General features: G+C 43.2%; 1 protein-coding gene across 1 annotated transcript in view; it reads left to right on the top strand.

The window, feature by feature from the left end:
• Window positions 1-13,038, top strand: part of Cachd1 (cache domain containing 1) — a 258,103-nt gene that overhangs the window by 190,856 nt on the left and 54,209 nt on the right. Inside the window, exons 9-11 of the mRNA XM_045149156.1 lie at window positions 2,649-2,775; window positions 5,806-5,950; window positions 7,627-7,843. Coding sequence (XP_045005091.1) covers window positions 2,649-2,775; window positions 5,806-5,950; window positions 7,627-7,843 — 489 coding nt within the window. The remainder of the gene's footprint in view (window positions 1-2,648; window positions 2,776-5,805; window positions 5,951-7,626; window positions 7,844-13,038) is intronic.

Genomic DNA, 13,038 nt, shown 5'->3' on the forward strand with positions numbered 1-13,038 from the left:
GGTCACATGCCTCAGCATTTTCTTGGAAAGTTAATTTCCATATAAAATGAGAAGTTTGTCAGCCAACATTGCCACCTGTGCTTCATATTCTAAGACGGCTCCAGTGACTGGTGGCCCCTTTCCCCCTTCCTCTGTTTTCTCTTCCCTTCTCTTCCCTCTCCTCTTCCCCTTTTCCTTCCCCTCTTCCCTTTCCCTTCCCTCTCCCCTCCCTGTTCCTTTCCTTTTCCCCTTTCTTTTCCTTTTCTTCCCTTCTGTTCCTTCTTTCCCCTTTCCTTCCCTTTTCCCCCTTCCCTTTGATCTCTTGTCTTCCATCCACGAGCAATTCCTTGCTTGCAATAGACCAAGAATGCATGGAGAAGAGTTCCTCTAAGCCAGGAGGACATCAAGGTAACAGCAGCAAACATAGTGTGCAAGAGGCCACAGCACGCCAGAGCAGAAGCAAAGGCTTCCTATTGACATAGGGCTTCATCCAGCCAGTGTATTGAAAGCCCGGGCAGGACAAGCACTAGACTAAACACTGAGGAGACAGACAGACTAGCATCTTCATGATGCTATGGAAGAAATACTGCACCACACTTTTGCCCCCAACTGTGGTGGTTTGAATGTAAAATGCCCTCCGTAGCCTTAAGTGTTGTGATTAAGCCTCCTTCCTACTTGGTCTACACTTGGATCCTTGCTGGAGGAGTTGGGTCTCTGGGGTTTATTTATTCCACCCACTGAGTATTCAGAGCTAACTCACTCAATTCCCTTCCCACTGAAGGGACAAGATGTGATACCCTGGTTACCTGTTCTGTCAGGCTTTCCCTGCCATAATGATGCTTCCCCTCAAAATGGTAGGCTAAGATAAACCCTTTCTTCCCATAAGGAACCTTCTCATCTTCATTTCTGAATCTTAATCCATGATGTTAAGTATGGTATAGAGGTATAATATTATAATTAGTCTACTCATTCATATTTGGTAAAGAATTATTTGCTGAAAAACATTAGAGTCAGAAAAGCTGTGTTTGAAATACAACCTTACCACCTACCAGATGTAGTCTTTCATTCACTCAAGAAATATTCACTGGACACTATGTATGCTTTGCTCTAGGCTCTAAAATGGACAAAGCCAAGTTCACAACTTGTCTGGATTTCTTACTATTACTGGGGCTAGGGCTGAGAAGGGGGAAGGCAAGCTTGTATTAAACAACATCATTTCAACTGTGGATAAGCACAAGGAAGCAAACAGAACACAGTGGGAGTATAAAGGGCTGAGGACCAGAAATGAGATGATGTGTTGTGTCTGATCATGTATAAATTAAATGAAATACCATGTGTGAGATTTCTTTGCTTTAAAGGTAAAAAGTCCACTATCTTTTTTTGTCGTATCTCAGCTCTGAGAGCCACAGACACAAATCCTTAGCTGGTCCCATGATCATTTAGAAATGTTTGTATATTTGGTCAAACCCACCTCAGCACTCCTCCTTTCTGCCTCTCTCACACTCCTCCCTCTGTTGTGTTGCTCTCTGCTTCATCTCTGTCTCTCATTCTGCTGACATAGCAGTCACTACAGTGGGACTTGAATTTTGCTCATGTGTATGTATCTTGTAGCATTCTCTTACATATCCTAGATGTATATAGAGGACTGAGCTGGAATATGGGATAGAGGAAAAGGGCATAACAGCTTAAAGAAAGGAGGGAACTCTGATCATCAGAAAGCTAAGATGTTGTAGAATCTGGCTGTGGTGGTACACATCTATAATCCCAGCACTCAGGAGTTCATGGAAGAAGATTGGGAGTTTGAGACCACCCTGAGCTGCATGAAGACTTGAAGCTTTTGTGAGAGAGTACTGACTGCACACACAAGTGGGTAGCATTGAGGCAGGAGACAAGTAGGTGTGATTCACTGCCAGGCCACAGTTACCAAGAAGGCGGGCATTGCACCATGATGTAAACGAAGAGCACAGGAGCCAAGACTCAACTCCACCTGGGTACTTACTAATGAACTCTGTGACAAACTGGTGACAATTCCTCAGAAAATTTCTCAACTTCAAAATAAGAATAATAACCATCAGCATCCTAAGGTTGTTCTACAAATGAAATGACATAAAATCACAGAAAGTCTCTGTGCCAGCACTGGTGAAGGAGGATCATTTTCTCATTCTTTAAGTCACAGATTCCTCAATGATGGGGTTCTGGCCCTTTGAGTAAACACTGTTTGTGCTTTTTTCCCTTACTGTGAAGTGAGGCAAGTGAAGGCAGGGTTGAAGTTGCACATCTTGTCCCTCTGGAGACAAGGTCCATTAGCATCGCTGTTTCCATGCTTAGAGAATGTACCTCAAGCCAGCAAGTATTCAATAGATCAACCAGGACCAGCCCCATGAGGGGAAAGATTAGTACAAATGCATCATTTGTGCTAGAAAAATAATCCAGGGCACATAATGTCATCCTATCACGGTAAGAAAAATTGCTTCACATAAGTGAAACATTGTGCCTTCAATGTTTTTGAAGGAGTAGAAAGAAAATGTTTTATTGAAAATTTACAGCCTTCTATCTAGTGGGATTTCTTCATCTACAAGCAGTTTATGCAGAGCAGATGTCCAAGGAGTTATGTGCCTGCATGCACCTGTGGACTTGGTGCTTAGATTTCATTTTCCTTCCTCCCCCAGTTCTTGCAGACAACCTGAAATCCAACCCTGGAATCAAGTGGCAGTATTTCAGCTCAGAAGAAGGAATTTTCACTGTCTTCCCGGCACACAAATTCCGGTGTAAGGGCAGCTATGAGCATCGCAGCAGGTATGCTGACATGTGGCAGTTTTCAGTTGTTGCCAAGAGTGAATTTGGCATACATGATGGGCTGAGGTTTTGTGTAGAGTTGGTCAAGGTCCTGGGTTCCATTCCCAGCACCACAAAAAAGTGACTTACATGAGTTAGAGTCCTTGTTTCCTTACAAAGCTCTGCCTCAGAGCCATGGGTCAGAGACTGATGCTTGCTTTAAAATGTTGTCACCATTTGATGAATGTGGATTTGTCAGTGTAGAGAACAGGGCACATGTAAAGTCAGAGCTTTTCAACAGATAGCTATCAAGCCAAACACAGAAGTGCAAATGAAAATGAATTGTCCCCTGCACTGCAGGTGTTTTGAGCTTTGGCCATCTGAGTGGAAACATAAATGACATCTTCTCCAGCACAGCCAAGAGCGTAACAGTGTATTATAGTAGAGGATTCCTTACTTCTCTTTCTATAATAGGGTTAGGGCTGACTTGCAACATTTACATACCAGGTTCAGCTCTTAGAAGTTTTAAGATTATTCACAAGCATTGCTGGGGAGATGGCTCAATGGTTAAAGACACCTGAATGCAAAGCTGCTGCATGAGTTCAAGTCCCCAGCCACCCACATAAAGCCTGACACAAAATGTGGCTCAAGCATAATAATGATAATAAAAATAATTCTGTCATCACCATTCTTCTTTTGTCATAGAAATGACTAGGTTGTACCACAGATCCAGAGGGAGAGTAATTGTAAGATTATATGACATAGCCCGTCAGGTTCCTAGGAGAAGAGGCTCTCCTTTGAGCCCCAACAGATTTCTATTTGCAGCATCAGGTATGCTGGAGGTGATACAAGGTCATGGCATATTTTCATGCCATCCTCTAGAGTTTAAATAAAATCACTTTGGTTTCCCTTCATCTTTTCTTTAAATTGTAAGATTTCACCCCCAAGAAAAATACTTTTATGCTTTCTTTAAAGAAAAAAAAAAGTGTTTGTGGCCGGGTGTGGTGGCGCATCCCAGCACTCGGGAGGCAGAGGTAGGAATTCCTTGAGTTCAAGACCAGCCTGAGACCACATAGTGAATTCCAGGTCAGCCTGGGTTAGAGTGAGACCCTACTTTGTGTGTGGTGGTGGGGAGAGTGCCTGTGTGGTTTTTTCCATTTCTTCTCTAGACCTTCTGGTACATTGCAAGTCTCGGAGACTGGAGCAGAAGTCATGGCTCTGATTTCTAGTTGGCTCATCTGAGGAGAGCAAAGGCTGTGATGAGCCATTTACTCTCCTTTGCCTCTAAGAAGACAGTTTAGGTGGCACACTATTTCTAATGATACATTAACCCACAGCAGACAGCCTGGGAGGTTGTCCTGCAATTCCAGCCTGAGTTTGCATGAAATGAACTCTCTAGCCTCTCTTTCCTGGTCTGAATGACCCCTGTTTTCCTACCCAAAGGTTGTCATTCCATCCCTTTACTTGTTCCATCTGCTTTCCTGGGGTACCCTGGCAAGCCTTCTGTGTCCCTTGGGAGAGTCCATTGGGTTCCAGAGCATAGCAACACAAGAATGGGACCAGTGGGTACCAGTCATGCTGAGCCCTGCCCCTCAGATCACGTTAGTGTACATTATTTATGCATCCTGCCAAAGCTCTTTTGCAGTGCCACGTGACAATGCCAACACTCACTCTGCTTCATGTTCATGTGCATTCAGTTGAAACAAAGTGTGTGTCATTCTAAGGAGAATCCTCTCCTCTTGCTCAGAGAACCTAAAAAGAAACATTTGACCTAATGTCCATGCTGGGCTGGCCAGATCATCCTCTTTTTCTGTTCTTTGTCCATTTCTGAAGCCACCTCACTTAGATTCCTGTTGTCCCATTCCCTACTGTCTCAGTGGTTATGCCTGGTGAAAATACAGTTTTCATGCAGGGCTTTTGAACTGAGAACAACTAGTGTAAATTTGGCCAGATATGAAGTTTTTGGTTAATTTATGCCAAGGTTTCTGACTCACATCTCACATTTCACAGAAAAATCTAGTATTTTAAAGGTGTCAATAATGAGGGGAATTTTTTTGAGGCATATACAACTTGTTAGAATAGAGGAGGCTGGAGAAATGGCTCCGTGGCTAAAAGTGCTTGGTTACAATACAAAGCTTGAAGGCCTGGGGATCAGTGCCCCAGTACCCATGTAAAGCCAGATGCATTAACTAGAATAGAGATCTCCCAAAGCCCCATCTCCCAAACCATTCACACGCACATAAGTCGAGCACTGCTTTGATCAGGGGCATTTCTCCTCCACACCCCTCCTGACTTTTCTCCATGTTGACAAAAACAAAAATCTGGCAAGAAAAGTGGTCATCAGAGGTTTGGATAGGTTTTGATGATAAAGTTGTGTTTAGATAATTGATCTTTCAGTAGCTTGGAAAGAGGGGCCTCTTTAGCAGGAGTCTTTGCCTGGGAACAGAGGCCAGACCAGTGTCTAAAGGTGCCCAACACACTCCCAGGTTTCAGGCTACCTCATAGTCAGCACAGCCTTGTACTATGCATCTGGGGTGGGAGGGGGGGAGCCAACACTGGCCAGTGGACCTCCTCCCTGCCGGCCAGTCTCTATATCCAGACGGGCCACCATTGGCTTTCTGTGGCAGAATAAGTAGAGGTAGGCAGCATGGCTACCTGTTCAGCAGATGCACATTTTTGTCTGAAGGTGGTATTTATTTTTAAAAGCATTTATTTATTTGAGAAATAGAATGAGTGCACCATGGCCTCTTGCCAATGCAAACAAACTCCAGACATATGCCACTTTGTGCATCTGGCATTATGTGGGAACTGGGGACTCAAACGTGGGCCATTAGTGACTTTGCAAGTAAGTGCCTCTATCTGCTGAGCCATCTCCATCCCTAGAGGTGGTGTTTTTGTCACCTTCCATTCTGTGCCATCTCTTCTCCATTCTATGCCATCCCAGCAGAATGTTCAGATACCAGAGTGCTTACTCATCTGTAGTGTTCACAACCATGTCAAGGCCTTTTACCTAGACCGTGACTGACTCCAGAGGGCTTATCCTTTCTCTAGACCTATCTATGTCTCAACTGTCCGGCCACAGTCCAAGCACATAGTTGTCATCCTGGACCATGGAGCCTCGGTCACCGACACCCAGCTCCAGATTGCCAAGGACGCCGCTCAGGTCATCCTCAGTGCTATTGATGAACATGATAAGGTAACTGATAAACAGTAAAGTGATCAATGATAACGGGTCCCAGTGAACCTTTGGCATGAGAACCTCCTTGAATGTCTTTTAAAAATTATTTTTGCTTAATCATATACAGTCACATGCCTCATAAAAATATCTCAGCCAATAGTGTACCACATTTATACTAGTAGTCCCATAAGATTATAATGTAGCTTGGTTATATGATAGACACTGCCATATGGGCCTTTGAAAGTAGGTTGTACTACTCAATTAAAGCCTAGATAAGTGTAACATAAAGTGTAATACTTGATGCTCCCAAAAGGAAAAACCTAACAAATGTATTTCTCAGAACATACCTTGTTAAAAGTGACTTATGTGTATGTATACATGTACATAAATGCATTCATACACAGATGTATGTATAAATACACAAATGTATACACGCACTTGACTTTTTTGATTTTTTGTTTTTGAGAGGAAGGCTAGTGATGTACCCCATACTGACTTTGAACTCACAGTGCTCCTGCTATGACTTCTGAATGCTGGGGTTATGAGCATGTGCTGCTGTGACTGGCCTGTGTATCTTTCCAACCCACCTTTAAAAAGACAGGGAAAAGAGAGTGGTTTAGTTTTCATTCTAATGTTTGAGAATGCAACTGGCAGTCCAGAAATCCCTATTATAGTCAACACTGCCATCGAATTGAGTCTCCCACTGATTTTATGGCTCCTGCTTATGTGTCTGGCTAGCCAGGACTTTCACTTCAGGAGTGAAGCTCACGAATAATGTAGGGAGACTTTTCATGCTGTATGGGTGAACTTGATCTCAAGACCAATGGGAAGTGAGAGAATGGGATGGCACTAGAGGTTTGCTGATTTCCAGGTATGCTTGTAGCTGCCGATGGTCCACTACTGGTGAACGTGTTCTACTTCATCATTTTGACCTTTCCATCTCTGAAGGCTTTAGTCACTGAAAATACTCACCATACCCCTCCTTAATCCAGCTTTTTTCTTGAAAACCAAAATGGTTTGTATTTAGTAACATTTTTTTCTCTATGAACTTAGGATTTTGTGATCTTTATAAACATTATATGTGAACACTATATTACCACTTCATTAAGGAACAGAAAACAAACTCTTGGATTCTCTCCTTCTGGATCCTTTCCAAATAATGATGGTTTGCTGTCTCTAGGCATTTATTCTTGAACTCAGAAACTATTCTATGGCCTTTTTCCCTGGTTGAGTTCTGCTGTCATCTAGACATCCTAGCTGGGCATGGTGGCAAACACCTGTAGTGCCACTGCTCAGACGGCTGAGGCGGGAAGACTATTTGTTCTCAGGAGTTTAGAGTTAGACTGAGCTATCTAGGGAGAACCTGCCCTTAAAAAGAAGTTCTTGGGCTGGAGAGATAGCTTAGTGGTTAAGGCGCTTGCCTGCAAAGCCAAAGACCCAGATTCAATTCCCTAGGGCCCACATCAGCCAGGTGAGCAAGGTGATGCATGCGCCTAGAGTTTGTGTGCAGTGGCTGGAGTTTGTTTGCATCAGCTGGAGGCCCTGGTGTGCCCATTCTCTAACTCACTCACACTCTTTCTCGCCCTCTCTCCTCCCCCCTTCACTCTGTCAAATAAATAAAAATATTTTTAAAAAGGAAAAATTCTTTAAGTGGTAGAATAACTAGCTTTTTTGTTTGTTTTCCTGTTCTTCAGATTTCTGTGTTAGCTGTGGCAGACACTGTTAGGACCTGCTCACTAGACCAGTGCTACAAGACCTTCCTGTCTCCAGCCACCAGTGAGACCAAAAGGAAAATGTCCACCTTTGTTGGCAGCATCAAGTCCTCAGACAGTCCCACTCAGCACGCACTGGGCTTTCACCGGGCGTTCCAGCTGATTCGAAGCACCAGCAATAACACACGGTTCCAAGCAAGTAGGTGTTCTCACGCCGGGATATAATAGAGCTGGCAACAGGGAGATGCTGTAAGCGGAGCACAAAATTGTGTTTCCAGAGAATCTTTACAAATTGATTTGGCCTAAAATTGCCATGTATCATCTCCATATTCACCTAATATTAGGATCTTATTAGACATTCTTCATCTTTTCCAGTCTGCAGGGTTCCTGGGCTCTCTGTCAAGAACATATACTCACCTGTTTCCCAAGGGAATGTCCACAGCCTCTTTCATGTAATTACTGGCTTTGCCTCCCAGTGGGCATGCAGCAGTTCCCTGCTGGTGTGCATGTATACATGAGAGGGCAGCGGGAATTCTTGCCTTGATCCTCCCTTCTCCTAACCAGCTGTCATTTAGATGAGCATGCACAAAGGCCCTCTAATTTAATTTTCATATATTAGAGAAAATCTGGAATTAGAATGCATGCTAAAGGAAAGGATAGTTGAAATGGGGCTCAGCTTTGAAACTTCTGAAAGGAATCAATTTCATTTTCCCTTTTTATATTTGGAAATCTGTAGCCTTTTTCCCTTTTATATTTGGACATCTGTAGTGCAGCCATTTTTTTCCTGTATTTGAAAACATAAATGCTCCTGTTTTTGTTTTCTTTTTCTCCCTTTGTGACAGGGTCTTGCTATATAGCCCAGGCTCACCTTCAATTCTCCATCTTCATGTCTTCGCCTCCTAAATGCTAGCACTCCACATCCAGCTTAATGTGTTCAATTAACATAAAATTAAAGCTATATCTTCAAGCTGTTCCATGTATCTACTCTGAAAGTTGGCCAGCACTGAAAAATGCAAAGCACAGTGCCTGGTCCTGTGTGTCCCCTGGGCAAAGGAAGTAACTGTTATAAAATGGTAGTAGTGGCATATTTATTCTATCTTTCTTGGTTAAAAAAGAAAACTAGCACAATTAGTACTGAGGAGATAGCTAGTAGTTTAAGACTCTTACGATAGACTCTTAAGTCTATCGGCCCAGGTTCGAATCCATCACCCACATAAAGGCAGGCACAATGTGGTAAGTGCATGCTGTGGTATGAGAGGCACAGCCAAGAGAATCCAAAGCGCACAGGCCAGTTACACTGGCATTTGTTTGCAGTGGCAACAGACCCTGCCTCAAAGTAGAAGAACAGTGTAGACATTCAAGGTTGTCCTCTGACTTTCATACACCTTTGGCACAGACATGCTCATACATATACACGCACAAATAAATTTTTAAAGGAATTTTAATTATTATACAGGCTGGGAAAGTGACCTAGCGGTTAAAGCACTTGCTTGCACAGCCTACTGTCCTGAGTTTGATTTCCTAGTACAAACATAAAGCCAGATGCACAAAGTATCACATGTGTCCTGGGTTTCTTTGCAGTGGCAAGATGTCTGATGTATCCATACTCGCTCTTTTCCACACCCTCCTGTGCAAATAAATAAAAAATATTTTAATTATTATGATGTTAGATTAAAATACGATGCTTCTTTTTTGGAGACAGGGTCTCCAGACTGGCCTTGAAGCCTTAGTATAGCCAAGGATGACCTTGAACTTTTGATCCTCATACCTTCACCTTCCACGTGCTGGGATTATAGAATTCACTACCATACCATTTTAAAACAACATACATGTATGATCTTGGTTTCCTTGGGTCACTATAGCCTAGATGGGTCCTATGCTTAGAACCTCTTAAGGCTATTAGGCTCATGTCGGCTTAGGCTTTGTCAGCTGGGGTTGTGGGCTCAACTGAGTTGCCATTTCTCCTCTGAGCTCACATGTTTATAGACAGAATTTGTTTCCTTGTAATTGTAAAATGCATCACTTTGCTGGTATAAGATCCATAAGGGAGCATCTCTTCTGCCTCAAGTCCCCAGCATAGAGAAGCTTGGGCCCTCATTTAACAGTCTCCTCTGATACCTAGTTAACTTAGAGTCAGTGTATCACTGCTCTTCATTATTTATCACATCTACAGGACTCACCCCTCTCTGCTGGACATCAGTGGTCACAGAAGCCATATCCCATTACCTTGTTCATATTTCATATTTCACTGTTAGATGCCATCATAGCTTAGGCCCAAGCAGAGTGAATGATCCATGGCTACAAAACCTTTGGAACACTTTAGAACCTTACCTGGTGAACTTGGAGCCATCCACAGGCCAATACTATGGGCTGAATATTCAACTACCCACATTTCAGCCAGGCCATTGCTAACACTATGGGTGTTCCAGAAGATTGACTAGTACATAAGAACCACTCAACTGTCAGTGTCCCTTGTTAGATGTATTTCTTTTACTTAATTCTTTATTTACCAAGCCATTATTTCAGTTCTGTTTTGAATGTTATATTGTAAAAATAATGAAGAGAAATGCTGAAGCAGCAGTTGTAAACCCAGTTGCCTACAGTGGCTAGACAGCCAATGTGAGTCAAAGCACAGGGATATGGAGGTGAGGGTCCCTTGGAGACCTGACAAAGCCAGAGGGTATGCTCTGCAGGGCAACATGTAGGAATCCATCAGTCATGCAGGCCAAGCATTGCCTTATCTTCTGACTCAAGAGGAGCTAGAAGTGGATGTCCATTGTTAACCCTCATCACATAGACCTGCCTGCAGTGCTCATTGGTAGAAGCATGGTTTCATGGGAGATTTTTTTTTTGTTTTATTTATTTCTTTCTTTATTTTTTAATTTTTTATTTATTTGACAGAGAAAGAGGAGAGAGAGAGAAAAAAAAATGGGCACACCAGGGCTTCCAGCCACTGCAAACAAACTCCAGATGCATGTGCCCTCTTGTGCATCTGGCTAACATGGGTCCTGGGGAATTGAACATGGGTCCTTTGGCTTTGCAGGCAAATGCCTTAACTGCTAAGCCATCCCTCCAGCCTGGGAAACAGTTTTCAAAAATTTGGTTTCTTAATGTTGTCCAACAAAAGCATAGCAAGAAAAGTAACCATCAAAAACATGAACAGTTTTTAATAGCACAGGTCAAAACACTCAAATCTTTTTTTTTAGTAAATTTTATGAAATTCAGTTCAATTGTCCATATCATTGATAAAATATAGGTTATTTAATTCTACTTAGTAATGAGTGCTATAAAATCTAAAGTGGAAATTTATAAATTGAAATAGATTCTAATATTATGTGTTTGTTAGAGTAATTTTAAGGGCAATTGTATTTATTACATAATGCTTTATAACAAATTATCCCAGCACTTAGTGGCTTAAAACAATAGACATTTATTACCTGCTAGTTTCTATCAGTCAGGAGATTGGCTCATGGTGTTGCATGAGGTCACAGTCAAACTGTTGCTGATCTCAGAGATTAATAGAAGGAGAATCTACTCCCCAAGTCACTCACCTTGCTACTGGCAGGATGCTCACATCTATGAGCCTCATTGCCTGCCTCTCCATAAGGACAGCTCACAGACACCAGCTGGCTTCCATCCAGACAGTACCCACAGCAGAAGTCAGTCTCCTTGTAATGTATCCTTGGTCTTGACATCCCATCACTGATGTATTCTACACCATAACTGGTCACTAGGTGTCGCCAACCCTGAGAGGGAGGCAACTTCCTAAGGATGCAATACCAGGAGGTGGGTCATGGAGGTGGTCACTGCCAGGCAGCCTCAGTGAAATGGCAGCAATAGGACCTATAGAAGTAAGTGAATATGTAAATTATGATCTCTCAGGACAAGAGTAAGCTTCTCATTAGGATGTTCTATAAGATCTAGTCACTTAAAAAACCTCATATTAGAAAGAAATGTAGAAACCCAGCTCTCTTTCTTCCCTTCACTTGTTATCTGTATTGGTATAAAATTTGTCACTCTTATTTTTGAGTCAGTTGACTTGAGAGAAGTCCTTCACACTAAGTTAAAATCACTTCTTAGTTACTGTAAGGTGTTGGTACTGTGGGAGGTTGTACACTGACCACAACGGTTTCCATTGTGTGAAGCCACAGCACTGGCCTCGATTCTTTGTGACCCGCAGTTTGCAAGTGTCCTGTTTCTCTGCAGGACTTCCACCCTAAGTCTCTCCAGCTGCTTTCGCCACCACCTGCCTTAGCTGTTATGGAGATGGCCATACACTGCATAGTTGCTGCGAGGGATGCCCTTTCTGCATAGCAAACGCTTGGGACAGTACTAGGAACTTACCAATTCCAATTAACATGCTGAGACAAACACCCAGCCAGAAGCAGCTTATGGGAAGAAAGGGTTTATTTCATGCTTACGGATTCCAGGGGAAGCTTCATCGTGGCAGAAGAAGCTGGTTCACTCCACCATCCACAGCAGAGAGAAATCAACGCCAGCACAAACAGCCAGAGCTCCAGTTGCTCTGGAGACACCTAGTAAAGCTGTACTAAAAGATCTGCCCCCAGTGACAGCTCCTCTAACAGGCTACTGGAGACTTACTTTGCGGGCTTAACCAGAAATACCTCTGGTTGTTGGCCACATGCATGCACATTCAAACCACTGCAGTTACTCTGCCCATTAGCCTGATTTGGAGGCTGGTTTTGATTTTAAATTGTGGGGCTTCTTTAGACCATGGGAAGGAGTGTATACATGTGCATATGTGTTGAGATTTCTTTCTCTCTTACTTTCTGCCATCCTTGTTACACCAACCAGCCCTCTCAATAGCCATGTGAAGTCAATACTGTCATCACCCCATTGCCTAGACAAGGAAAGTACCCACAGAGTGGTTAAGACTTCAGCCTACAGGATTCCAGCACACAGAACAGAGAGCAGGGCTGGGTTCTGAGCACAGGATTCCTGCATCAGTGACTATGCCTTACCACCCCTGTGATGGCCTTCTAAATGAAAATGAACTGGAGTGTTAGTGTCTAGCAGGTCACCTTGCATGCATGGAGAATCCCTGGAAGAACCTCCCTCTTAAAGCAGAATCCCCACAGGCACGGCTCACAGTGATAGCACCATGCTCTGAATCTCAGTTTCAGAAGCCAAAGAGATTTTCTTTCCGGCTGCCTTAAATTAACACAGCATAGGTGCCTAAAGGAAATTGCAGCCTTTTATCTAATAAATGTGTCTGAGCATCTTTATACTGCATAAGTGAGGCATCACTGTTCAGAGAGAGCAGGAGGGAAGAGAAGCAGAGGCAGGAAGATGAAAGCTAGTGTATCACACGGGAGGGCCTGAAGATCAGGGGCCACGCAGATCCTTAGGGTGGACAAGTCCAGTAGGAAAGAC

This window comes from Jaculus jaculus, chromosome 5 (assembly GCF_020740685.1).
Source record: "Jaculus jaculus isolate mJacJac1 chromosome 5, mJacJac1.mat.Y.cur, whole genome shotgun sequence".
Classification (NCBI taxonomy): Eukaryota; Metazoa; Chordata; class Mammalia; order Rodentia; family Dipodidae; genus Jaculus; species Jaculus jaculus.